Source organism: Pinus tabuliformis, chromosome J (genome assembly GCF_031772625.1).
Source record: "Pinus tabuliformis cultivar Carrire ecotype Pingquan chromosome J, CPIR1, whole genome shotgun sequence".
Taxonomy (NCBI): Eukaryota; Viridiplantae; Streptophyta; class Pinopsida; order Pinales; family Pinaceae; genus Pinus; species Pinus tabuliformis.
Genome location: NC_142295.1, coordinates 808,563,276 through 808,590,029, shown reverse-complemented (window position 1 = coordinate 808,590,029; position 26,754 = coordinate 808,563,276). Strand labels below are relative to the sequence as shown.

At 36.1% G+C, this 26,754-nt stretch overlaps 1 protein-coding gene across 1 annotated transcript in view; it reads right to left on the bottom strand.

The window, feature by feature from the left end:
* Nucleotides 1-4,733: 4,733 nt before the first annotated feature.
* Nucleotides 4,734-26,754, bottom strand: part of CPB (Subunits of heterodimeric actin filament capping protein Capz superfamily) — a 76,297-nt gene continuing 54,276 nt past the window's right edge. The window contains exons 7-8 of the mRNA XM_089378513.1: nucleotides 5,397-5,492; nucleotides 4,734-5,302 (exon numbers count right to left, since the gene is read on the bottom strand). Of these exons, the coding sequence (XP_089234639.1) occupies nucleotides 5,180-5,302; nucleotides 5,397-5,492 (219 nt within the window). The 3' untranslated portion in view covers nucleotides 4,734-5,179. The remainder of the gene's footprint in view (nucleotides 5,303-5,396; nucleotides 5,493-26,754) is intronic.

Genomic DNA, 26,754 nt, shown 5'->3' with positions numbered 1-26,754 from the left:
GAATTGGGGGCGGAGCTTCTTCTTCAGAGAAGAGAATGGTGATATTGGCAGTGATTACAGGTCTATGCAAATTGCTCTGAAAAGTGAAATGAGTTGTTTGGAACCCATGATACGGAATTGGATTGTGAGCAGGATCCACAGAGCTGGAAGCCGGCTGTTTTCCACGCCCTCCCCGACTACCCCCGAAACGACTCCTCTTGCTGTGGCGCACCATGATGAGGAGAGTCCACAGAGGCCGAGATCGGAGGGTGATGAAACAATCCGGAAAACCGAAAGCAGAACCCAGAGATAGGTTACACAACACAGGAACCAACTTAAGACACGGACGACCGGACTGTAAATGCAGGGAGAGTGATGCAGGAAAAGTAGCAGGGGAAGTAGAAAGCTTGCCAAAGTTTCCAGAGACCAGACCGCTATCTAAACGCCACACTTTCCCAAGCCAGAGATGAACAAGAAACGGAATACACAAAGAAAACTCACCATTGTTTGCAAGGAACAGCCAGCCTCCGAAACCCACTTCCGCTTTAACCAGAGACACGAAGGCAGGGCGCTTACAGTGGTAATGAAATCCCTGGACGCCATGGATAAAATAACCAAAGCCATACCTTGAACGGGACAAGTAGTAAATGCAGAGAGCGTGCCAAATCTTCTGCTCTGCAAATGATCCTTCAGGAACCAAGCGAACCACTTGAATGTCACACCCATCAACCGAATTAGCTTCTGGAGAATTGCGCAGGTCTGCGTCTGGCAGTACCTAGCACCTCCATCTGTCCTATGAACGATTATTACACATTGATTTCACCCGCATCCGGGTAATATCATTGTTAATGTTATTTCCATGAGAAGAGTTCTTTAAGTTTTCACATGCAAACCTTCTAGATAAATTTTGCAGCCTTATTTATTCCCTTTTCTTTCCATAAATGAGACAATGTACTTTACAAGCAAATCTGCTATATAAGAGCTTTCTTGAAATATTTTTTGAGGTTCTCTTTAGCACTCACCCTTTATGTTTTCTCTCTCTCTATCCACTCTTTGTTACTTTACTCATTTGCGGAACAAAATATTCAAAACAACTTAATATTTCTACTTCATTATATTAGAAAATTTAATTGAGTAAAACTACTTCAAATGCAGTAAAAGACATACCCTTTCAAATTACTCAAACTTATGAGCTATCCTAGGTAGCTCAACCAATGATCTACCATGAGTGATAGACAACATTAAGTTGATGGTTTGATTCCTTGGGCAATCACTCACAAGTTAGTTACAACAGTGTCTCTAAGTCAACTAGTTATGTTGTCTAGCCACCCACTTGAAAAGTGTTATTGGGACTACACTATCATAATGAGAACAAAGGTTATCAAATGTTGTTCATAGCCCATGTAATCCAATTTTTGACATTACGTATTTAACTATATTGAATACCATTTATATTTATTTGTATTTGCCTTTCTAAATTATTTTGTACATATAATACTTTATAAATATCTAAAAATACAATTTCAATGACATGTCAAGTCTCAGTGAGATTCACATTAACATTAGTCTTGATCTATATTTATTACCTAACAATACTAGGGCACCGTGACGATGATTCTAAGATTTGTCTTTTCACTCTTGTTTCTCATTACCCAAAACTTCAAATAAACTTTGGCTAACATGATTCACTTATATAAAACAAAAAAATATGAAATGTCAAAAAATTACAAACATCTAATTTCTACATTCAAATTAATTGAGAGATTAAGAGTTAATAGCATACTTTTTTTCACCATTATTTAGATATATCCTTACGAACAATCGATCAAAAAATATAATCTCGTACAACCCTGCAGTTTTTAATGCATGGAAAGAACTTAATGTATATATAATAAATTGCTCCTTGATATTATTAAATCTATAAATAAGATTTAGTAAAAGTGCTTTCAATGTATTATATATTTCCAACCCATATCAATGAATTCCCATTTGAAATAGGTATCTTCCAAATGACCACTCATATTATGTACATATACAAAAAAAAGGAAGAAGAAGTAAGAATATAATAAGGTTTCAGCTTAAATGTTTTGAATCCATTAATTGTATATGAAATTTGTTATCACAAGACCAACATAATGCTTTAAATATCTTTTTAATTAATTTAGTAGACACACTTGAAATATACCATGTAAAAACATGATTTATTGAAATTACACATAACTTTGGAATTGTTATATCCTATAATATCCAATTTGTGCACTCATTAAATAGCATTATTTTCCCTTGACATGTTTACACCACTTGTGGTTAAAACAATTAGCAATAGGGTATTCTAAAACCCTAAAAATCCTAAAGCCTTTTTAGTCATTGAAACTCTATGTACATGGGTCCAAACCAATATCATACTGATAATGTTATGCTCATATCTAGATTGCATTTGGAAGAGGGTCAAAAAAATTAGGTAACAATTGTTAAAGCTATTATTTCTGAGAATTTTGACATAGAACCTCATACTATGTTGTGTGAATCATTCTAGCCAATTGTCTTTTACATTCTTTAGAGTTGTGCTTTTTGTTATGTTGTTTTTGAATAACCTTAGTATTTTCTAATTAATGTGATTTTTCCTTTATCACAAACAAACAAAAAAATTGACAAATACAAGTGCTAAATTGGGAGTCTTCAAAAAGGCTTGACAATGAGGGTAGTTATTACAAGAAATTGTATTTGCTAATTTAAGGTACATAAATGTGATTTCTATTTAGTGAAAGTATCATTCATTTCTATGGTTCCTTGATTACAAGTAGATTGTTTATTTAAAGAAAAATGAAAACATTTTGATTTATTATAATGACAAAATTTGCATGGTTAATTATGAATTGAGAACATTTTGGTTTATTATAATTAGAGAAATTGCATGGTTGATTATGAACATTCTAAGGTTCTTATTGGCAATCACAAGCCAATATAATTTTCCTTCTGCTATATCGACTGTCTCTAGACTTGTGTTCGAATGAAGCATATCAGTTGTCTATGATGTTCTCTATTCACCTAGTAAATGAATATAGCTAAACCATGTGTTACAAAGGGCAAATGAATAGGCACGAATAGGCTGCTACTAAAGACTTGCTCTATTTTCTAACAAAACTGAAGATGAATTTCGAAACTAATGAGCACTTCTAGGACCCAGTGACACCAATAAATATTGATAAATCTACATTAGACTATCATCATGCAGCTAAGATGGGTGATGTTTAGATATAATAGAGGAGCTCTATCACCCTGAGATTGTCAAATTACTGATCCTAAAAGTTGTTAAAAGCATAAATTGGTAGTTTGAATAAATAATTTAAGGAAAATGGATGAACTATTGTGGTAAAATGTTTACCCTTAAAGTTTAGGATTAGTGGACACGATTTGTTTTTTGTCAAAATTTTCTATAAGCAATGTTTTGGATAAGCATTGTATTTTATGACTTGTTAAGAGATATTGAGATAATCAAAATGAGTTTAAACCCTAATTAACTTTCATGTAAAATATATGCTTAATAGTACACAGTTCAATCTCAAGAAAGTTCCTATTAACTATTTATATTAATCTTCTTGAAATGAACCACAACAAAAATGAAACAAGTTTTTGTATACATCTAATTCAGATTCTTTGGACTAATCTATTTTATTATTTACACATAATTGACATGATTTAAGTCCCACCTTATATGCTTTATAGATATTTTCCCAAAGTGCCAAAGCTCAATTATAAACAAAGATATGTCTTATTCAACTGATTCCATTATCTAAATTTACTTCTATTAGTTTTCTCTAAATCAAATTTTATATTATCTAAATTTACTTCTATTAGTTTTCTCCCCATCAAATTCAAGTTATAAAAGGGACACTTGAAAAGATGTAGTGCACGTTTATAATGAGTAATCAAATTTTATATTATCTAAATTTACTTCTATTAGTTTTCTCCCAATCAAATTCAAATTATAAAAGGGACACTTGAAAAGAAGTAGAGCACGTTTATAATGAGTAATCAAATTTGATATTATCTAAATTTACTTCTATTAGTTTTCTCCCAATTAAATTCAAGTTATAAAAAGGACACTCGAAAAGAAGTAGTGCACGGTTTATAATGAGTTCCAAGTTATAAAAGGGAAACTTGAAAAGAACTAGTGGACGTTTATAATGAGTAGACTTAGGTTCAAATATTGTGAACCCCTTAGCTGTATAGAATTACACCTATTAGCCTTTCGCATAGAACCAACACACCTAATTCGTTACCAATAAAAAATCGGGTTTTAATAACATTAACACGACTGAGAGGATCTTTAAAGCCTATAATGCAGTTTGAATAACAACACTGTTACCACTTAAAAGATGCCCTCATCAATGTATAATGAACATTGGGATACTACACTTAATTTGATTAAGAGGCCTTACTTTAAAATGAACATTTAGATGGTACACTTAATTTGATTAAGAAACCCACGTTATTTATATAAAACACCATCAATTTTATATCACCGGGAAAATTATCAGTGAAAACAAGCTTTATAAGATAAAAATATAGGTTTTTGGAAGTATCTCTGTTCTTGAACGATAAATGCATCTCGAGAAATCGTTGGAATAATCTTATAAAGACTTTACTTGCTAATTATGTACTTACTCGCAAAGAAGCTAGAACTTAGCTTGCCAATAGTAGTACACTAGAGACGCACATTCCGTTCCAATAGAAATGGATCAAAGCAATGATTAAAATCACAATGAGGTAGCCATTGAAATTAAATGGTAAATGTAACAAACCATCACTTCGGCAAAAAGTTTGAAGTACCAGGTTATATTTCATGATGACTCGCCCCAAACAAATAATACATAGTAAAAATACCATGAAACCCAACCCCACTCCCAACCCTCTTCAAGGAAAGGAGGGGAAGGACGAGGAAATCTAACTGAATGTGAGACAGATAAGATTTTTTGACGATAGAATATCTCTTTATCTGGTGTTCAGCAACAAGAACTGCAACACTACTAATTCCAAACAACAAATTTGAATTTAATGTGTCTAATGCAAATACATGCATTACAGTTATCAAAATATCATGTCGATTAAATCATAATCTATTAACACCATAATATTCACAACTGCTAATCAGCAAAAGAATATTGTCGAACCAATGCAAATGTATCTCCTGCTACCATCAACGATGCAGATCATTCACAATACTTTTCTGCAAGCTCTGCCCTGTCGCTGATGTTGAAGTCAGTACACCCATTGGCTGTCGCAATGTAAACACCATCTCTCTTGTTTTCCCAAAATATACCTTAACAATGAAAACACAAGTAAATGTCATCGTCACAGTAATCTATTGTCTGCTAGCTAGAAAAAAGATAGCAAATTCCAACTGCAAAAAACACCTGGTCCAGGCCATTTCTCAACTTGCTCTCCATTTCTTCAATCATCCGTCCCATGTTGCTCAGATGACCATCAGCAACTGACATATCAGCTGCCATCTGAACGATTAAAAATTCAATCATTATTGAAGAAAATTTGATACCTTAAAACAATCATCAGATGTAACATTTTCCAAACCTCAACACTAATATTTGGAGATCATAAAAAATCCATAGGACCTACTTTTATAATAAAAAAGAAGGAATCTGGTTAAACATTGCACAGAACCATATCTTCATAAACATTAATTTTACAGTAGGGTATAGACTCTACTGCGAATACACTAAACTAACAGAACTAAAAGATTAAAAAATGGCGATAATAAACAGAATACTTTTAACACCTAGTAGGGAGCCTGTAAAAACCAACCCAAGGGATCCAACTCTTAACATGTAAAATGTGGGATATGTTGAAAACGATCACGTTTTACTTAAACGTATTCGTTTTACTGGATGAAATGTTATTCCTCACCTACCAAATTCATTAAGGGTGATGCTTTGCATGGAAAGTTGTCATAATTGTTTGTTGGCAATGCTATAAAAGTATGCTTTGGGACTGTTGAGAAATCTAGGGGCTGCTTAATTAAATGATTTCCCTTATTTTGATAACTGCAAGTGATGTAATTTAGTTAATTTGATTAACTTATTCTTTCACTTGATTAATATTAGTGTTCTCTATCATCAAACAGCTACCAACCAAATAAGACAAGGACACAAGAGATAGGCTAGAAAATCAGAAAAACAGAAAGATTTTCTTAAATAGATAATTACTTGTCATTCTTTTATCTTTATGTTGTTTTATCTTTTAGTTCATCAAACAATAACCAAAACAATAGCACAACGACACCAGATGTAGGCGAACAGCCAGGGCAAAACCCCTATCTAAGGGAAAACCCAGTCAACAATTCCTCCTTCAATAGTTTCACGAGATAATCCAAGACTCTTGACCTAAACAAAGACTTCCTCCACACCAAATCAGCCCTCTTTTTCATCCTGCAGATGATAGCCCTTCAACAACAACTTCGACCGAGTAGCAGCAGCTTCAACCCAGCAACTGGCAGCAGCAACAACTTCGACTTGGCAATAAAGACTTCGATCTTCCTAGATACTCCACTCGAGTGAGAGATAGATGGCCCAAAACTTCAATTTTGATGTCTTCTTCCTTCCTTCCAAATTTCGTACCCTTTTCCAGCTTTTTTCCAACTTCGCACTTTTTAGCTGCCTTGGCTTGTAAGTCGAACTTGTATGTCTCAAATGAATTGCACTACATTGTATTTACAGCCTTCCAGTGAGATCGAATTACCCTTCTTGAAGCCGACTTGATCTTCTTGAGGCTGACTTGGTGTGGAGGGGACAAATAGCATATTTGACTCAATATTAATTATTTAATATTTTTACTTGATTCAAAAGCCCAAGAATGGTCTCTTTAAAAGGACAATGACTCTAATGACTCATAATAAATCCTAGAAGTCCTCAATGGTAACTTTGACCTAAAACATGATGACCCAAGCATGAAACCCATGCTTTAATAAATCATAATAATAATAATAATAATAATAATAATTTCTTTCATTCTTTTGATAAATATATTTCATTGTGACTCAAATACATTTATGAAGACCAAACCTAGTTACATATTTCAACTCTCCCTCTTAACTAGGGAGGTATTCATAACAAGTACAAGGAAAATCTCAAAACACATGAACCATGAAGAATTTAGGCACCGCAATGCCATGACTAGATTCCTGACCAGGGCAATCTATCTAGGTGGGACTAAGATGGACTAAAGCTTTTAGCCAGTCTAGGTACCATCAAGCTTACTTGCTAACCATCAACCCAGGGATCCAGGTGTGTATCCGAGGTCAGAGCTCTATGACAAACGCTACCCTCCCTACTTCAAGATCCAGGCATCAACACAAAGTGTGGACCAGATTTCCTCCCATGCAATGTGTCTTAAACACAAAGCCTCAACACTCCCGATTATTCCAATCGATAGCAAATCCTCCCCAACCAAACAGATCGATAACAAATCTCTCTCGTGTAACCAGCGTGCTAATCCTCTGAGAGATTTACATGTACAAACACAACCCCAATTAGTAACAAACTTTCAAATGTACATAATTAAACACAAACCTACGAGGTCTTTTAGACAACTAGATGTTGCTTCTCAATTTATCACAGTAGGGCTTTCAAATGAATCTTGACAGAAGACTCCTCAATCATACATCTTCCTTTCCTACTTCACATGTAGCAACATATTCTACAAATAGATCCTACTTTTCTTATCTCAGTTGCCCCTCAAAAATGCATTCTCCAATTTCTTCTTTCAAGGTGTCCATCATGACTATGACATGCCCTCCCTCTCAAGTAGGGAGATTCCTTTCATCCAAGTTCCCTCTTAACTTAGGGAGCTCAACTTTTTTTCTACAAGATCAGAGACTCTTTCATGGCTTCCATTCTTCTTATGACCATCATCATTCATATAACTTTCTTCATCATGCTTATCATATTAACTTTACTTACGAGTATCTTCACCATCTTGAAGATTATGTAGCTACACAACTTAGATAGCAAGTACAACCAAATCTATAGAAGCGTGAAGTTAACTATTTCATAATCATATAATAATGGAAGCATTAGACTTTATCAAATACCTAAACTCAGTTAGCTTCACAAACAACAAGAAACACATACTTTTATACTTCAACTACATGCTAGGGTTTTGTCATAAACCCTAGATTTCATCATCAAGACTTTGAGTACCTCAATCAAGATAACAATCTTCATTATATCTAGGGCTTCAATATTTCTTCCAGAGGAATGCCATACTTTACTACAATATATTGCAAACTCTGGAAGCATTTCAAACAAATGTATTTAACAACTTTATCACTCATGTTAGACTTTCACTAGGATTTAGTGCAAGATCCTAGATTTCATACATGAGCCATTAAGCTTCACCAATCACAACTCAATTTCAAATTTCAACAATCTTTCATAGATCTCAGATTATCACACTTGTCATCATATTTTAGAAAATTGAATTTCTACTAAAGGTTTAGTTACAAAAACCCTAGAATTCACAAACACTATCATCCTAGAGAATCAAACTTCGACTAGGACTTAGTTCCAAACCCTAGCACTTATGACCATCAACAATTAGGTCAACACATATATCTAGGATTCCATCATCATGCACAAGCATATCATAACATGTGTTAGTCAAACCCAATGACACATCAATATATTAAAGTTAGACATATAACAAACTTGATCATACTAGGGTTTTGATCGAACAGGCCCACATATACCTAGGATTTCATTTCTAGGACATTATACGGGACTTGCTTATACACCCTACCAAACCTTAATGATCTAGGGTTTCAATACATAGCAAACCCTAATTTATCAATACTTCAAAGGTTTTGGATTTCAGACATCATCATTCAACCCTAACAAGTTAGGGTTTTCATAACCATACCAAAACCCCAAACATGACGTTATCAAAACATTTTCTTTAGACTTCAACAATAACCCTAAGTAGACTAAGGTTTCATACATTATCATCGACATACCCTTAAGTTAGGGTTTTTACAAAGAATATTTCTAGGGTTTCACAAGAATAATCAGAGATATGAGGAGGGTAGATTTATCTAATGATGAATCACCCAATCAAGAATTTTTATGATTCAAGAAAGCTAGACACAATAACGTTAGTAATCAAAAAATGAATATACCTTTATCATGAAGAGAGAAAAACTTATAGTCTAAGGCATACCTTTTATTTCTTAACAAACCTTGTAACTCCAATATTTTTGTCTTGTGAGACCTTCCATAATTCTCGAGTTTCCAACAAGTTTTTCCTAAACAAGGAAAATATGAATAGAAATGTGATTAGCATTTAATGCAAGTAAAACTAGATAAGGAAAACTAAAAATGAAAAGGTAATAAGATACTTATCTTTGGAAGTTGGTGAGGGCTCCCTCCAATCTTAAGGGATACCTATGACCTTATAAAAACAAAACAAAAATGTTTTTCCAAAATATGTTAAACCTACAAATACTAGAAACTAAAAATGAAACAACTAAAGCTTAGAGCAAAGGACTTAGTAGTGTAAGTCCCTCATATCTAGTTCTTTGGCTTCATTCTTCTTTAGAGACCCTTCTTCAGCAACATTAGCTTGGTCCCTATTCCTTTTCTTATTCTTCGGGTTGTCAGGACAGTCACTTTATAGTGGCACATTTTATGACATTGGTAGCATTATATTTTGGACATGTCTACCTTCTTTCTTGGCCCTTTTGACTTCTTGAAGTTTCTTTTCTTGTGATAAGTGGAGTATGCATTTGAAACTTTCTCTTCTTCATTGTTGGATACTAATGAGATTCTCATCTCTTCTTGGCTACAGGCAATCCATAATTGTTCAAATGATAGAGTTTATTTCCAGTTGTTGAGTCCTAAAGCAAAAGCACTCTATGTAGGTGGCAATCCCAATAATGCAACAATCATAATCTCTTTTTCTGGTATAATCTCATCTATGACTTGAAGGTCATCTCTAATTCTAGTTATCCTTACCAGTGTTTTAAGATTCGGCCGGCTCGGAACCGATTCGGCTGAGTTGGTCCGAGTCAAGGCCTCACCGGGTCGACTCGGCTAGTGAACCGGTTTGGCAGACCAAGACCGAGCCTACTCGGCCGGGTTGGATGACAATGGCTCGTGAATTAAAAAACAACGATTTTTTTTAATTTTTTAAGGTTTTCACGATGATACTTTAATGATTTTTTGTCCCTAAATAAGTTTATCTCACTTGATCTTGAGAGGTTTGTTTAGGTGGTATCACATATGTAATAGAGATTCCTTAAGGGATAGCTTCATTCTTCTTCAAAACCTTCCAATAGGTTCTTTTCCCCTTTCTTAAAGCAAACCTAACTTTGTGGCCCCAACCTTGGCCCTCCAAAGATGAGCATCGAGCCTTGAGTTGTTCCACGTGATGCTACACCCCTTGATGAGCCTCCAAATGCTAAAACACTAAACTTAAAATCTTGGACGTTGGACTATTTGATGATATGCCCAAATGGACTGAAGATGCCCCCTGGATGGCCTTGACCCTATTTTGGTGGATGGTGCCTTCTTCCAAAGCACAAGTGAGGATGGTTATCATTGAGATGACTTAGGAGAGGTAGCACATCCCTCTTTGATGCCAATGCTTACCCTTAGAGGTGCCATGTCACTCACATGCTTGAAAAGGGGGACATAGGGTCTCTCCTAGATGAAATCATGGTGGAGGATGCACATTTTGAAGATGTACAAATGCACTTTGGGACTTTCTTGGAGTGAGGAACACTCTTGGACCCTTGTATTAGTTCCTTGATGACTTACAATCTATTTTGGAGGATAACGCCATTTCTAGCCTCCTTGGTTATGTGTTTTTGTTTTGATCGCTATATCATCATCATGTGTGTATTGGACAGTGCACTAGGTGCCATTTTGATATAATGGATATATTCGTGAGCCTACTTTGATCATATGTTGTCTTCTATCTATATTCTAATGTTGTGTGTTTGGAAACATGAATGAAAATCTTTAAAATTATGCTTTTTATAAAAAAAAAAAAAAATATTTAATGTATTTTTTACAACGACCAAGTCGTTACTGACCCTCAGCCAAGTCGGAGTTTTAAAACAATGATCCTAACAAAGAAGGAAGCCACAGTGTCATCTATTGTCACTTTTGTGGTCCTTAATTCATTTTTCAGACTTGCTACTTGATCGATGTTCTTGATAGTGAACAATTTTGATAAGGTTTCATGCATTTCTTGAGCATGGTCTATGTTGGAAATGTATGGGACAAGATTGTCCTTTACACCTTCTACCATCAGTGTCATAGCCAATATTTCTAACTCTCTATACTTCACTTTATATGCATCACTAGATTCTTCGGTAGGTTTCTTCACTTTTCCTCTGACCAAATCCAAGACTTTGTTCTTTTCAAGAATGAGATCAATTATTTTCTTCCATGCCCTATAATTTGATGCTCCTTCTAATTTGTTCTCTCCCTTTATTGTGTTAGAAATTGTCCTTAAACGTAGTAAGTTTCTTTCCTTATTTATCCCTTGCTTAATCCTTTTGAGGTTTCTTAGACTCTTTTCAATAGATACCATGTTAGAAAATCGGAAAGGCAGAAAGGTTTTCTTATATAGATAATTACTTGTGATTCTTTTATCTTTATGTTCTTTTATCTTTTAGTTCATCAAGCAATTACCAAAACAATAGCACAAAGACACCAGATTTAGGCGGGTAGCCAGGGCAAAACCCCTATCTAGGGGAACACCCAATCAACAATTCTTCCTTCAATAGTTTCACGAGATAATCCAAGACTCTTGACCTACACAAACACTTCTTCCACACCAAGTCAACCATAACTTTCCTCTTGCAAATGATAGCCCTTCAACAACAACTTCGACCTAGCAGCAACAGCTAGTAACAGCAACTTTGACCCAGCAATTGGTAGCAACTGGCAACAGTAACAACTTCAACTTGGCAATAAAGACTTCTATCTTCCTAGATACTCCACTCGAGTGAGAGATAGATGGCCCAAAATTTCGATTTTGATGTCTTCTTCCTTCCCTCCAAATTTTGTACCCTTTTCCAACTCTTTTCCAACTTCGCACTTTTTAGTTGCCTTGGCTTGTAAGTCGAACATGTGTGTCTCAAATGAATTGCATTGCATTGTATTTATAGCCTTCTAGTGAGGTCAAATTACCTTTCTTGAAGTCGACTTGATCTTCTTAAGTCAACTTAGTGTGGAGGGGACAAATTGCTTATTTTACTCAATATTAATTCTTTTTACATGATTCAAAAGCCCAAGAAGGGTCTCTTTAAATGGACAATAACTCTAATAACTCAAAATAAATCCTAGAAGTCCTCAATGGGGAATTTGACCTAAAACATGATGACCAAAGCATGAAACCCATGCTTTAATAATAATAATAATAATACTTTCTTCATTCTTTTGATAAATATATTTCATTGTGACTCAAATACATTTATGAAGACCGAACCTAGTTACATATTTCAACAATAAGTCGAGGCCAAAACCTCTCCTCTTGAGGAAAATTCGCAAAACTCCTCTTCTTATAGAACTTCAAATGACGAATTCCAAGACCTATGACTCTTGTCAAAGTCCCTCCAAGACCAAGTCAAACCTTCCTCCTTGATGAGCTTTCCTTCCAGCAGCTTTGACCCCCAACAGTTTCTTTTGCAGAATCCTTGGCTCTTACATGTGTGGAAAAGATGGTGATTTCTTCTTTTTTTCTCCTTTGTTTGGATAGATCCTTTCTTCTTGGAAACGGCTTGCAAAGTATACCAATTGATGCCCTAACTCGACTTCTGCAATTCGGCCTTAACTATTGTAATAGGTGCCCTAGTTTTCTTGCACGTATGAAGGAAATAGCCGAGAAACAATCCAAAAGGTTCGCTTTCTCCTTCCTCTTCTAGTCCTCCACTTCTTTGTACCTTTCTGGTCTCTTCTTCTTGCTTGATCAAATTTCTTGTATGAGTGAGTGAGTGCCCTTCAGGTGAGATCAAAGTCTCCAATATATAGGCTTCTCTTCTAGGTTGAATTGTTGCTTGGAGGCCGACTTGTCCTCTCATGAAGGCCAACTTGATCTTTGCTTGTTGACAAAGTCTTGGAGGGTCTATTTGACACTTTTTTACTTTAAATAAATTTTCTTTGCAATACACAACATGCCTAAAAGGGTCTTCCATACATGACAATGACTTCTTTGACTCAATAACAACACCTAAAGGCACTCAATGGGTGCTTGACCTAAATAAAATAACCTTGAGCATAAAACCCATGCATCAAGAATGACAATAATGAATTTATTTTCTCCTTTACAAATGTTATTATGAATACCAAACTTAGTTACATATTTCAACACTCCCTCTTAACTAGGGAGGTATTCATAATTCATACAAGGTACTTGGACATTCTCAAACTGAAGAATTCTCATAAGAAGAATCGGATTGGTAAGCCATCTCATAAGATACTTTCTCGGCGTATTCCAGTGCATCTCATCATAGCAACCAGCATTGTCACATAGCAAGGCCTTGACTAACAACTCTATCTCTGCACAAGACCAGAGCACAATGTTTGTGAGACAAATGATTGATAAACACCATCCTCATTGTCTCTCAAAGCACATACCTCACCCGAGTGTTCAAAGGGCATGTCCTTTTAGGACAATTCCTGTCTTGGAATAATACATCAAGGAATTTCCTCTTCGACTACTCTTGCCTTTTGGATGCCCTACCACATCCTCAAAGAGTATCGGAATCAAACTCAAATGCTTACCCAATCCTCCATTCTTTATTCATAACATGAAGACAAGAATGATGTGTCTATCTCTCCCTCTCAACTAGGGAGGATATACTCATTCCTATAAAAGGAATATACTCAAGCTCCCTCTTAACCAGGGACTTGCCCAAGCTCCCTCTCAACTAGGGACTTGTTTCCAACATTAGCCAACATCTCTTTGGTGGAGATCATGGTACTATCAGTTGCTAGTAGGGCTCCTCTTTTCAATGTCATGAACTTCAACTTCTTCATCATGGAGCCTTCATCTTTCTTGATCTTCTTGGTAGGGCATCAGCCATCTTCTCCATCGCTTTCCTTCAACGAACCATGGGATTGAACCAATAGTCGTGTCATCCTTTTCTTCATTGGAAAGTGATCTTCTAGTATGCATCTAGCTTTCCTTCATACAGCTACCTCTTCCAAGTCATGTTTCTTTCAGGATCTTCCATCCATTTACATGAGTACTAGTTATAGGTGGCATCTACAACTCTCTTTCAGTAGCCCTATTTCAACCCAACCAAATGTTTTCAAAAATCAAGACAAACATCAAATCAAAGTTACCTTTCAATGATGGCCTTTTGTCATGACATCGGCTTCTTGCAACATCAACATCCTGCACATGTATGAACCCATTTCCAAGACATATGTTACCAAGGTCTTCCATTTCTATTATACATATCAAGATCTTCATACCTTCTTCTTCCATGGAGATGTCATAACTAATTCTTCTAGTTATTGGATGTCAATCACATATCTTATCTTACATGACTAGAGTTTCATCTTTCACAAACTCTTCTTCCTTTTTCTTCACATATTGCTTCCCAAGGAATATCCATACATAGTTCCTTCATCATTGTCAACTACCTCATATTCCATATGAGGTCATATTATGTTGATTTCATCTTATCAATATGTGGAAGATTTCAAGACATATTGTCTACATGCCTTCATGCATCCTTCTAAAGGAAGAGATCCTTCTTCTTCGATCATGCTCATGAGATAAAGCTCCTTCATCATTGTCAACTACCTCATATTCCATATGAGGTCATATTATGTTGATTTCATCTTATCAATATGTGGAAGATTTCAAGACATATTGTCTACATGCCTTCATGCATCCTTCTAAAGGAAGAGATCCTTCTTCTTCGATCATGCTCATGAGATAAAGCATTCAATCATTCTAACTGCAACCATATGATGACATGACTTTATCTATCTATTTCCAAATATATACATACCTCTTCCTTCATGTGGTCATCTAGACTTCCTTCTGCAACTTCCTTTCCTTGCTTGAAGATTAAAGTACTTCAACCAACTTGAAATGTTGCACTCTTTTTTCGCCATACCATCATCCTTCTAAACAATGGATCCCACACAAGGTGGAATGTAGACTATCAGTGAGAGACTTGCTTCTTTCCAAGTAGAGGTGAACCTTCTTATAAAGATTCTAGTGGAGGATCTCGATGATCCTCATTCTGCAAATGCTCCTTTCTAATAATGATGATGTATGATGACCTTTCTCTATCTTCTATCATGCTAGATGACTTTCTTCCAACCATATATACTACTATTTCGGTTGTCTTTTCATGCTTTCAATGAGGATACCATGAGCTACTTCCTTTCTATCATGATGACTGCTACAACCATGTAGACTTCTACTTCAATTATCCTTTCAATCTTTTATGATAATGTCATCTCTATTTCAGCTCTAATGTATCTTGATGCTTCCTTTCATCTTCTATAACTGAAAAGAACTAAGTGAAGGAGATTATCTCAGTCATAGTAGAGATCTTTCACTTCCTCCTTTGATTTTTCATTTTCAGGTTCTACTTCTTCGGTGATATGGGCTTCATTCCTTTCCTTTCTCTTCTTATTGTCCTTCCTAAGTTTGGGACAATTCCTTTTGTAGTGCCCATATTCATTACACTCATAACATTGTATCTTTGACATATCAATCTTCTTCTTTTTCCGAAAATCAAACTTTCCCCTTTTTCTAACCATGGCAGCAAATGCTTGAACTTGTTCATTTGATCCAACATACGTTTTTGCCTTCAACCTAGTTTCTTCAATCTTACATAATGACCAAAGTTCACTTAATCAGGTAGCTTCCTTCTTTCCATAGATACTTGATACAAAGTTGCCCCATTCATCAGGTAGTGTATTGAGCACAACGGTGGTCATTTCTTTATCAGACATTATTTCCCCTAACTCTTGTAGTTGGTCTCTTATTTATGACACCCTCATAAGGTATGAGGCTATCTCTTCTTCCTTTGATACCTTCATCTTGTATAGCTCGATTCTCAAAGATATAACTTCTCTTGCAGTGCTTACAGAAAACAATTCTACCAACTTTTCATAGATTTCTTTTGATGTCTCCAACTTTGCTACATAAGGGATGAGTGAATCCTTGATTGATTCTATAAGGATTCTTTGAGCCCTTATTTCCCCTTTCATATACTTTGATAATGCTTGAGCTTTCTCTTGAGATGGTTTTGAGATAGAGCCCTTTACATATTCAACAACTTCATTCTCTATGAGGATCAAATCTATCCTCTTCTTCCATGCAAGGAAATTTGATGACCCAACCAGTTTATTGCTTTCCTTGCAGAATGAAGTCATTTTGATAGTAGATTCAGACATAGATATAAAGATACTTACTTGTCAAGTGAAGATGCTCCTTTGATGGTGATATCTTCAACTTGATGCTTTCTTGATTTTGATGATGTTTGCTTCCTTGAAGATGACAATACTTCTTCTTCTAGAGATGTCTTTCTTCAAATATGCTTGAGATGTGATCCTTTCTTCAAGGAGAGGGAGATCACCTTGATTCATTTGATGATGATGGCAATGCTTCTTCTTGCTTTCTTGGGATGTAGAAATGTAGGATATGTGGACTTCAAGATGTTTCAAATGTGTAGTCCTTCTTTGTTTGAGTGGAGGTAGGGTCCTTGAGGTCTTCTTCTCCTTGTGATGATGTTATCTTTTGCAATAAGTACTTCTCCTTGATGCTCCTAAGTTTGCTCGTCCTTTATGTATCCTCCTTCAATGATGTGATCTTCAAGCTACCTCTTCTTGTCTTGTCACCTTAGCTCTGATACCATGTTGAGAAATCTAGGGGTAGCTTAATTAAATGATTTCTCTTACTTTGATAACTGCTTGTGATGTATTTTTACTTAATTTAATTAGCTTCTTCTTTCACTTGATTAATATTAGTGTTCTCTATCATCAAACAGCTACCAACCAAATAAGACAAGAGGACACAAGATATAGACTATATGTCAGGGCCAAAACCTCTCCTCTTGAGAGGAAACCCGCAAGAACTCTTCTCTTCTTATAGAACTTCAAATGACGAATTCCAAAACCTAAGACTCTTGTCAAAGTCCCCTTCGAGACCAAGTCAATCCTTCCTCCTTGATGAGCTTTCCTTCTGGCAACTTCGACCCCAACAACTTTTGCAACTTTGACCCCCAGCATTTTCTTCTGCAGAAACCCTGGCTCTTGCACATGTGGAAAAGATGGTGATTTCTTCTTCTTTTCTTCTTCACCTGGATAGATCCTTTCTTCTTGAAAACTCAACTTGCAAAGTATACCAATTGATGCCCTAACTCGACTTCTGCAATTCAGCCTTAGCTATTGCAATAGGTGCCCTAGTTTTCTCGCACATGTGAAGGAAATAGCCCAAAAACAATCCAAAAACTTTTTCTCCTTCCTCTTCTAGTCCTCCACTTCTTCGTACCTTTTTGGTCTCTTCTTCTTGCTTGATCGAATTTCTTGTATGAGTGAGTGAGTGCCCTTCAAGTGAGGTCAAAGTCTCCAATATATAGGCTTCTCTTCTAGGTCGAATTGATGCTTGGAGGCCGACTTGTCTTCTCATGAATGCCGACTTGATCTTTGCTTGTTGACAAGGTCTTGGAGGGTCTATTTGACATTTTTTGACTTTACTTAAATTTTCTTTGCAATATACAACATGCCCAAAAGGGTCTTCCATACATGACAATGACTTCTTTGACCTCTTTGACTCGATAACAAAACCTAAATGCAACCAATGGTGCTTGACCTAAATAAAATAACCTTGAGCATGAAACCCATGCATCAAGAATGACAATAATAAATTTATTTTTCTTCTTTACATAAGTCATTATGAAGGCTAGACCTAGTTACATATTTCAACAGGGACTACACTATCATCATCTCGCATTAAAGAATATTTGATGTTTAAATTACATAGATGTTAGAAGCCTCAGTTGTCATCCCATGCACTTTCTCGTTTCTCAACAAGACATGTTGAAATTCCATCACTTGTTACAAGTTTTTATTGATTGCTTTCCTGCACCCAATCTGAATAATTTTCTAATTAAGCTCTACAAAATTACTCACTACATTGTTAAAAAACTTGTCAGAATTTCAATTTCATAACCAAGCGATAAGTCCACTCAATTGTTAATCAATAAGTTTCTAGTCTACTAGATAAAAACCGATAAGGTGAACATGCCACAAGCCAACCAAGCAGCTAACCCACCAATAACCCTGGCAACTTCCAATGAAATTTTGTAATAGAATATTGTAGTCTAATGTAGAAGACCAACTGTCGTTGATTAGTAGTTAGCAATTGTAGCTGGATTGTTAGTCAATTGAATCCACTAACATGAATATTCTATTTCAATGAATCATTTATGATGTACGAATCAATATATTTCATCAATGAATTTGAATCGTGTTTATAATGATACACACACACCCTGGCATCCCCCCATCCCCACTGAATTTCCCTAAAATTTGGGGATGCTCCCACACATCTCCCCATTCCTGCGTCCCTCCATCTGGGAAACTTGGTGGAACATTGGAAAAATCATAACCCTCGACAGGAGACAATCAGGCCAGCTAAGAGGGAAATCTGACAAAGAATAATTTTATTGGACAAATCCACATAGGAGAAAAAGTGACACATACCGCTATTAACAGTAGTATAAGCCCTGAATATATATAGCTATCAGTGTTTTGGATCTTCTCCATGGTGATATATGCAGTCCTCTTAGAAAAACCTCACTGGTTGGTGCAAAGTAATTTTTGTTGCTTTTTTATTTTTCCAGAAAAATGTTAGTTTCTTTTCCCAAAAACAAAATCAGATGCTTCTGTCATCTTTAAAGTCTTTATTGAAGCAGTAGAGAAAAAATCCCAGGAAAAGTATCAAGCCCTTCCAAAGACAATGGAGGTAAATTTAGTTTTAACAAATTTGCTGATTTTTGTAAGCAAAAGGGCATTCAAACTCAAAGGCAGTTTTCTGCTCCATAAATATTAAACTCCCTAACAGACTAGAGTCATGTAAGACAAATCACATGGTTGTTAAGATGCCCCAGTTTATGTTGTAGTGTAGGCAAGTACCCAATAAGTATTGGGTAAAAGAAACATATATTGTTAGATATTTACTCAACAGATGCCCCACAAAAGCAGTGTAGGAGGTCAACATGGAAGAGGCTTCATTGGGAAGAAAGCTCCGGATTAGTCTCCTCAAAAATTTTGGATTCGTTGCTCGTGTCTTAGTCCCAGTAGAGAAGAGAACCAAGTTAGATGTTATATGCATAAATTAATATTTGTTATTTATAGTGAACCCCACAAGGCTTATGGATTGCTGGATGTGAACACAAGCTAAATAACCATCAATCATAATGTGATTGTGGGTGAAAGAACAATGATAGCTTAACGTGAACACTAGCTAAGTAACCATAATCATAATGTGATTGTTGATGAAAAAACAATGAATGCTGGTTACAAAAAAAATTTGCACACATGGAGAGAGTCAATTATGAGGAAACATTAACTCCTATGATAAGGTTGGTTACAATCAAATTGGCGACAGTTATAATAACATTCTTTCACTGGAAGATTTATCAAATAGATATAAAGAATGCTTTCGTCAATGGTGATTTGGAGGAAAAGATGTTTATGTAATAGCCAACAGATCACGGTAGTAGATAAGGAGCATTTGGTGTATATGCTAATAAAATCCCTTTGCATCTGAAACAAGCCCCAAGCATCAAATATAAAAAATTGATAAAAACATCTGCAAGGATTTGGATTCAGAAGAAAGTAGGAAACCCATCTTATCCAAAGGCTTATATCAAAAGCCCCACTGATGATTTGGTGATTGTAGTGGGTTGTGTAGATAACAACCCTCGCAAGTAATGAAGTCAGTCGAATTCAGAAGGCAAAATATTATTTCTTCCCAGTTTTTGACATCACTAATTTAGGCTTCCTTTACTAATGCGAAAGAAATTTTGTCAAACCAATGTTGTCTCACAAGCCAAATATGCTAGGAGTTTGCTAGATAATTTAAGATGTGATTAATTGTAAATTAGAAACTAAACCTATGAAAATTGGGATGAAAATTATCAACCACATCTGTCCCCAAACTGAAAAATGAGTCATTATACAGATATTTGGCAGGCAGCTTGATCTATCTCATAGCCAATAGGTCAAATTTGAGCTTTGCATTCAGGTATATTTCCAGACTTCTGACAACCCCTGATGCTAAGCATTAGGTTGCAGCCAAGACAATTATAAGGTATGTGAACCAGACGTTGGAGTAAGGCATCATGTATGTCAATGAAGAAAATTTCCAATTTACAAGCTAGACAGATTCAGATTGGGCAGGTTCAACTGATGGCACGAAGTCCACCACATGGTATGTTTCAGCCTCAGTAAAGGTGCAATTTCATGGTTAAGAAGCAATATGCAATGTCACTTTCCTCCACTAAATCAGAATATAGGGCAGCAGTGATTGTAGCATCTGAGACAGTTTGGTTGAGAAGGATATTTGCTGATTTGTAATTGACACAAGCTAATCCAACTGCACTTCATTGCAATAATTAGAGCATTTGGAAGATGGCAAAGAATCGAAGTTTCCACGAGGGAATAAAGCACATAGAATCGCATATCCATTAAATTCGACAATGGATAGAGAATGGAGTAGAGTTGCAACAATCTGCAACTCGAGAGAAGACTGGATACATGTTCCCTGAGTGTCTAAATCCAAAAAAGTTGGTATATTTTAGAAAGAAGATTGGTATAAATTTCAGTCTGGTAATTTACAGAGGGTGATACAGTTACATGGTACTTTAAGAAAAATAGGAAGTACATTTTGCAATAAAGTGAATTTATTGCGACTTTAAATTACAAAAGTCATTCCCTCTATGTACCCACATAAAATAATTGGAAAATTGAGCAATTCATTCAAAAATTTTCTCTCAATCTGTTGCTTTGAATTTTCTGCTTGTGTGCATGCAATTTTTCTGATATGCACAATTAGGTTTGGAACTTCCAAGTTACCACTTAGTCCAAACTTCAAAGTCAACATGGGAATCCTCATAAAGTGTGGGTTCTTGCACTAAAGCCAAATGTTGTGGAGCAACACCTGATAGACTACAAGAAATCTTTCTCCAGAATACAGCTACCACGTTGGTAGATATAAGCCCACTAATAACAAATCAATCAGACAGGTTACATTATCCATATCTAAAGGTGATCCGAAATGGATCCAAACAAGTTAATGGTTGTAAGACTCCGTACCTACAAGCTAATTCGACGATTAATGAATGTTATACAAACTAGTAAAGACAACACAAATGTACAAGTGAATAACACAAAAGAGATTAAAAAAGAGAGATAGAGAGAGAGAATTAATTTATTAAATGATTTAAACACATTAGACAAAAAACAAAACAAAAAAATCAAATAGGAGTAAAGAGTACGAAATGGGAATTGAAAGGTCACACTCATTGGCCTTCCCATTACCCCATCTCTCTCTATTTATTTTTTTCACTTTCACTCTCAGAGGGTATTTTGTCCAAGGAGAGGAGATGTACAACAAACCATTAACTGCATTGTAACCAAAGATTGCAGAATAAGAGCACTGAGCAACTATTATAAGCTGGCTTTCCCATTTGGGTTTCCAGGGTAAACACTGTCTTTGTGTAAGGGCTTCTTTGTGGTTGTGGGGTAATTTCTATATGTTAAATGTTTCACTTAGCTTTGTTAATGGATTCAATGATGAATGTCTCTGTGGTCATGCTAAATACTATGTATGGGTTATTGGTGTTCTTAGCTATGTTTAGTGTGCTCCTAGCCTCCTTGTAGTTGAATTCATGGTTAAAATGAAGAATTTCATACTATATTTCTGATAGCATCACTCATAAATTCTTTTTCTTATTAACTGACTGTAAAAACCAACAACTATGTAATGGTTGCTGTCCATTTCATGTTGAATTGAGATCAATGGCAATTAGAATCTTGTGGCTGCAATTTTCAAGCTAAGATTCTAATTCTGCATATGATGTACAAAAATTCAGTGATACTGAAGCCATTGGTTAAGCATGATTGACTAAGGTTGAGGCTGTACATAGTACATACATCCACAATTCAATTACAGTGCTCAGAAATCATGGGAGATCCTGGAGAAACCAACCAGGAGAAAAGCATTGACTAAGGGCCGATTTTCTCGAAAGAGCAGTTCTATCAACAAGAAAATGAACTCAGCAAATGAAGTCGATATGCTTATAAGAAAATTGACTTGGCAAGTATAGTCACTATGCTTATAAGAAAATCAACTCAGCAAGTGAAGTCAAAATGCTTACGAGGAAATTGACTTAGTGAGTGAACTCAAATTTACAAGGACAGAAATGGACTCAACAGTATGAATTTTCAAAGTGAAATCAAATCAACAGATAGATTGAAGCAATTTTCCACAAATATGTTAAGTTTCCAAGGAGAAATCTGTTGGAAATACTGAGAGGGGGGGTGAATCAGTATTTCTTTTCAATAGTTATCTTTACAATAAATCAGGTACAATATATATAAGGCTCCAATCTGTTGCCAAGCACCAACTTGGTCATTTGTGAGGCTCCAACCTCATATTCTCAAGGCACCAACCTTGTGTTTAGGAGCACCAACTCCAAGGACACCAATCCTTCCAATTCTGAGGCACCAACTCCAAGGACACCAATCCTTCCAATTCTGAGGCACCAACCCCAAGGGCTCCAACCCTATAGTTTTGCTTTGTCAAGAAATGTTTTGATTGTATTACACTGCTCTCAAAATCTTCTTCACTGTGTTTTGTCAATCTACAGCTTCACTGCTACATCAATGACAACCTGTCTTCATATGAAGGAGTCTTCACAATTCTTCATATTGCCCACATAGAGTCTGCAAAGTTACCTTATGATGATTTCAAATAGCCATCATGATCTCCAATAATGTCTCCAAGATCTGTGTTGCGGTAACTGTTTCGGGAGTGACTGCTTCTTATTGTCGCGATATCTTACTTCCAAGAAACAAACTCACAATCACTTCAATGCTGGTGTTGTCTACTGCTCCCTTCAAACGATGACAGATGAAACTTTATTTCCTTTCACAGAACTGTTCTTCAAAATTGTGTTCTGTACTTCTTCCATCAATCCATTTTATCACAGGTCTGAGCCTTTTTAAATATTAACCCAATCAACAGAATGTTTTTACCTTCGTCTTCTGCTGGCCCTTCAACTTCCTCTGCGCTCACTCGACCTTCAGCTTTCTTTCTACCGTTCGCTTGACCTTTGGCTTCCTTTCTTATGCTAATTCACGTTCATGAGTTGTGAACTGTCCTTCTTCTCCACATGGAGGTCCCACATGCCTCATCATTACCTTTAATCCCGCAATCGCAATTTCATAGAAAATCGAAGGTTTTACAAGTGTGCACATGCTCTGTCTTCCGATGGAGCGAATGCGATATTCAATGAACTATTGTTAATAAATCCGTCGGGTCCACATCCTTATCACAATCGACGGTTTGCGGGACTTCGACTAGCACATGGATTAAAACGACCTTAACCCCCACAGTTGACTGTGATCTAAGGGTTGACTATCAGATCGACGGCTAGGATTGAGTGTGGGACTTCAGCCACGATCAAGGAAGTTCGTACTTTCCTACGCCCGCTCTTCCGATAGTTGTTGCTCCTGTGACTTGTTTCTTTGATGGCTTTTGATAAACTCTTCATCTTACTCTTTGGCTTCTTGCTCTTGTTGCTTTACTGGATCTACTGTGTCATTTGTTGTTCAATTGTTGTTCAATTGACCTCCTGTTGTTCAATCCACTTGGGTCCTCCATTTCATCATATCATCATATATCAAACTTTCATCACTATAAGCATTATAGTCAATGGGCATCAATGGGCAATCATGTATCAAACAATTTTCCATCACAAACGTTGCTATATTGACATCAATGACAACCTAGATTAACAATCTCCCCCTTTGTCATTGATGGCAATATTCTTCTTCTCTCCCCCTTTGACATCAATGGAAAAGGAGTGCACAAGGACTCCCCCTGTCGAACTGCTCCCCTGTCATGCAACATCTTTATGAATCAACTTAATGTGATGCTAGAGAAATAACCCCCATCTTTTGGCGAAGATATTCAAATGCTTCTCGAGGAAGAGGTTTTGTGAAAATATCAGTTATCTGCTCCTTAGTATTAATATATTCCAAGATGATGTTTTGTTCAGCTACTTGTTCACAAAGGAGATGATACTTGATTGGTATATGTTTGGTCTTTGAGTGCATCACTGGATTTTTGTTGAGACTAATAGCACTTGTGTTATCACAATAGATGGTGATTGGTTGATTTGTACCTATGTTGACATCTTTCAGAGCTTCCTTCATCCATAATATTTGAGTACAACAATCTGCGGCAGCTATATACTCGGCTTCAGCTGTAGATAGTGATATGGATGTTTGTTTTTTGTTGAGCCAAGATACTAGACAATCTCCCAGGAAAAATGCACTTCCACTAGTACTTTTTCGATCAACGACACTTACAGCCCAATCAGCATCGGTGTATGTCATCACAGTAATAGTTGAGCTCATAGGGTACCAAAGACCGAAATCAGGAGTTCCTTTCAAGTATCAGAGAATTCTTTTTACAGCCAACAAATGGGATTGTTTAGGAGCTGATTGAAATCTTCCCACCATTCCTACTACTTGCATAATGTCAGGTCTCGTAGCAGTTAAGTATAGGAGGGCTCCAATTATTGACCTGTAATGAGTTGCATCTACCGGAGGAGGGTCATCATCTTTGCTTAATTTGCAATCTGTGGTCACAGGTGTGCTCATGGGTGCACAGCCTTCCATTCCATATCTTTTAAGCATGTCTTTAAGATATTTGCGTGAGATATGAACATGTCTGTCGTGGTTTGAGATACTTGTAGTCCAAGGAAGTAAGATAACTCTCCTATCATCGACATCTCGAACTCTTTTGACATATTTTGAGCAAACTCATGGCTCATCTCATCATTATTACTAGCAAAAATCAAATCATCAACATAGACAAGAGTGACTAGTAACTTATCCTCATCCATATTTATGTAGAGATTACTCCCTGCCACCCCCTTCTTGAAGCCTTGTTGTTGTAGATAGTGATCCAATATTGCGTACCAAGCTCTAGGAGCTTGTTTCAACCCATATAATGTCTTTTTCAACTTACAAACAAAGTCTTTTCCTTCTGCTAGACTAAACCTTTCTGGTTGCTCCATGTAGACTTCTTCCTTGAGTTCCCCATTCAGAAATGTTGATTTTACTTCCATTTGATAGATTTTAAATCCTTTTGAGCAAGAAAATGCCAAGAACATCCTTATAGTTTCCACACGAGCTACTGGTGCAAAGGTTTCTTCAAATTTGATTCCTTACTTACTTGCTTGAGTAAATGTTTATGGTTCTATCATAGATAGGAGAGCAACATCATTTTTCTTTGGTGTACTTGTCATCCTTCTTCGAGTTTGTATCCCTTCATCTATATTGCCAATAATCTGCTCTTCTGGGTGATGTTTTTGGAGAAACTTCATCTTTGAAGGGGTTTGAGACGGTTCTTTTTCCTTGTGTTTTTCTTGATCTTTTTCCTCTCTTTCAAGTTCTTCTTCAATGAGAGGGTCGACTTCATGATCTTCAATTTCTTTTTCTAGAAGGTCTTCATCAATCTTCACATCAATTCTTTCCACTATTTTCCGTAGTCAATTATTGTAGCACTTGTAGGCTTTGCTCCTTGTAGAATATCCAAGGAATATCCCTTTGTCAACCCGAGAATCAAATTTTCCTGGTGAGCCATCATTGATTTTTATGAAGCACTTGCTTCCAAAAATCTTGAAGTATTTTACTGAAGCAGGTCTTCCTTTCCATAATTCATAAGGAGTCTTCTCATTATTTGGTCTTAGTTGAGTTCGATTCAAGGTATAAACAGTTGTCCCGACTGCTTCTCTCCAAAATTTTGGCTGCAAGTCAGCTGCTATTAACATTGTTCTTGCCATTTCTTGAATTGTTCGGTTTCTTCTTTCAACTACCCCATTTTGCTTGGGTGTTCTAGTAGCAGAGAGTTCTCTTTCGATTCCATGTACTTTACAGAATTCATCAAATTCTTTTGATGTGAATTCTCCCTCCCTATCCGTTCTAATACATTTAATCTTAGAATCCTTTTCATTTTCTACAAAAGCTTTAAGATTCTTAAAACACTCAAATTCTTCGGATTTATATTTTATGAAATATACCCACATCATTCTAGTATAGTCATCAACAAATAAAGCAAAGTACCTTTCTCCTTGGAGTGTCGGAGTTCTAGTTGGTCCACATAAATCAGCATGGATGATCTCCAAAGGTTTTGATGTAGAAAACTCCTTGGTCTTGTGGTTGGTTCTAGTTTGCTTTCCATGTTGACATGGACCACATACTCCTTGATTTGGCTTGAATAACTTTGGGATGTCTCGTACTGCATTAATCTTGTTGATATTGATCAAGTTATCGAAACTTGTATGTCCAAATCGCTTGTGTCACAACCAAGTTTCATCTCTTTGACTTAAGTAACATTTATCTTCTTGAATTTTGTTCAAAATGTAGACGTTATCTGATGTTCTAACTCCTTTTGCCACAAGTTCCCCTGAGGAAGAGTTTC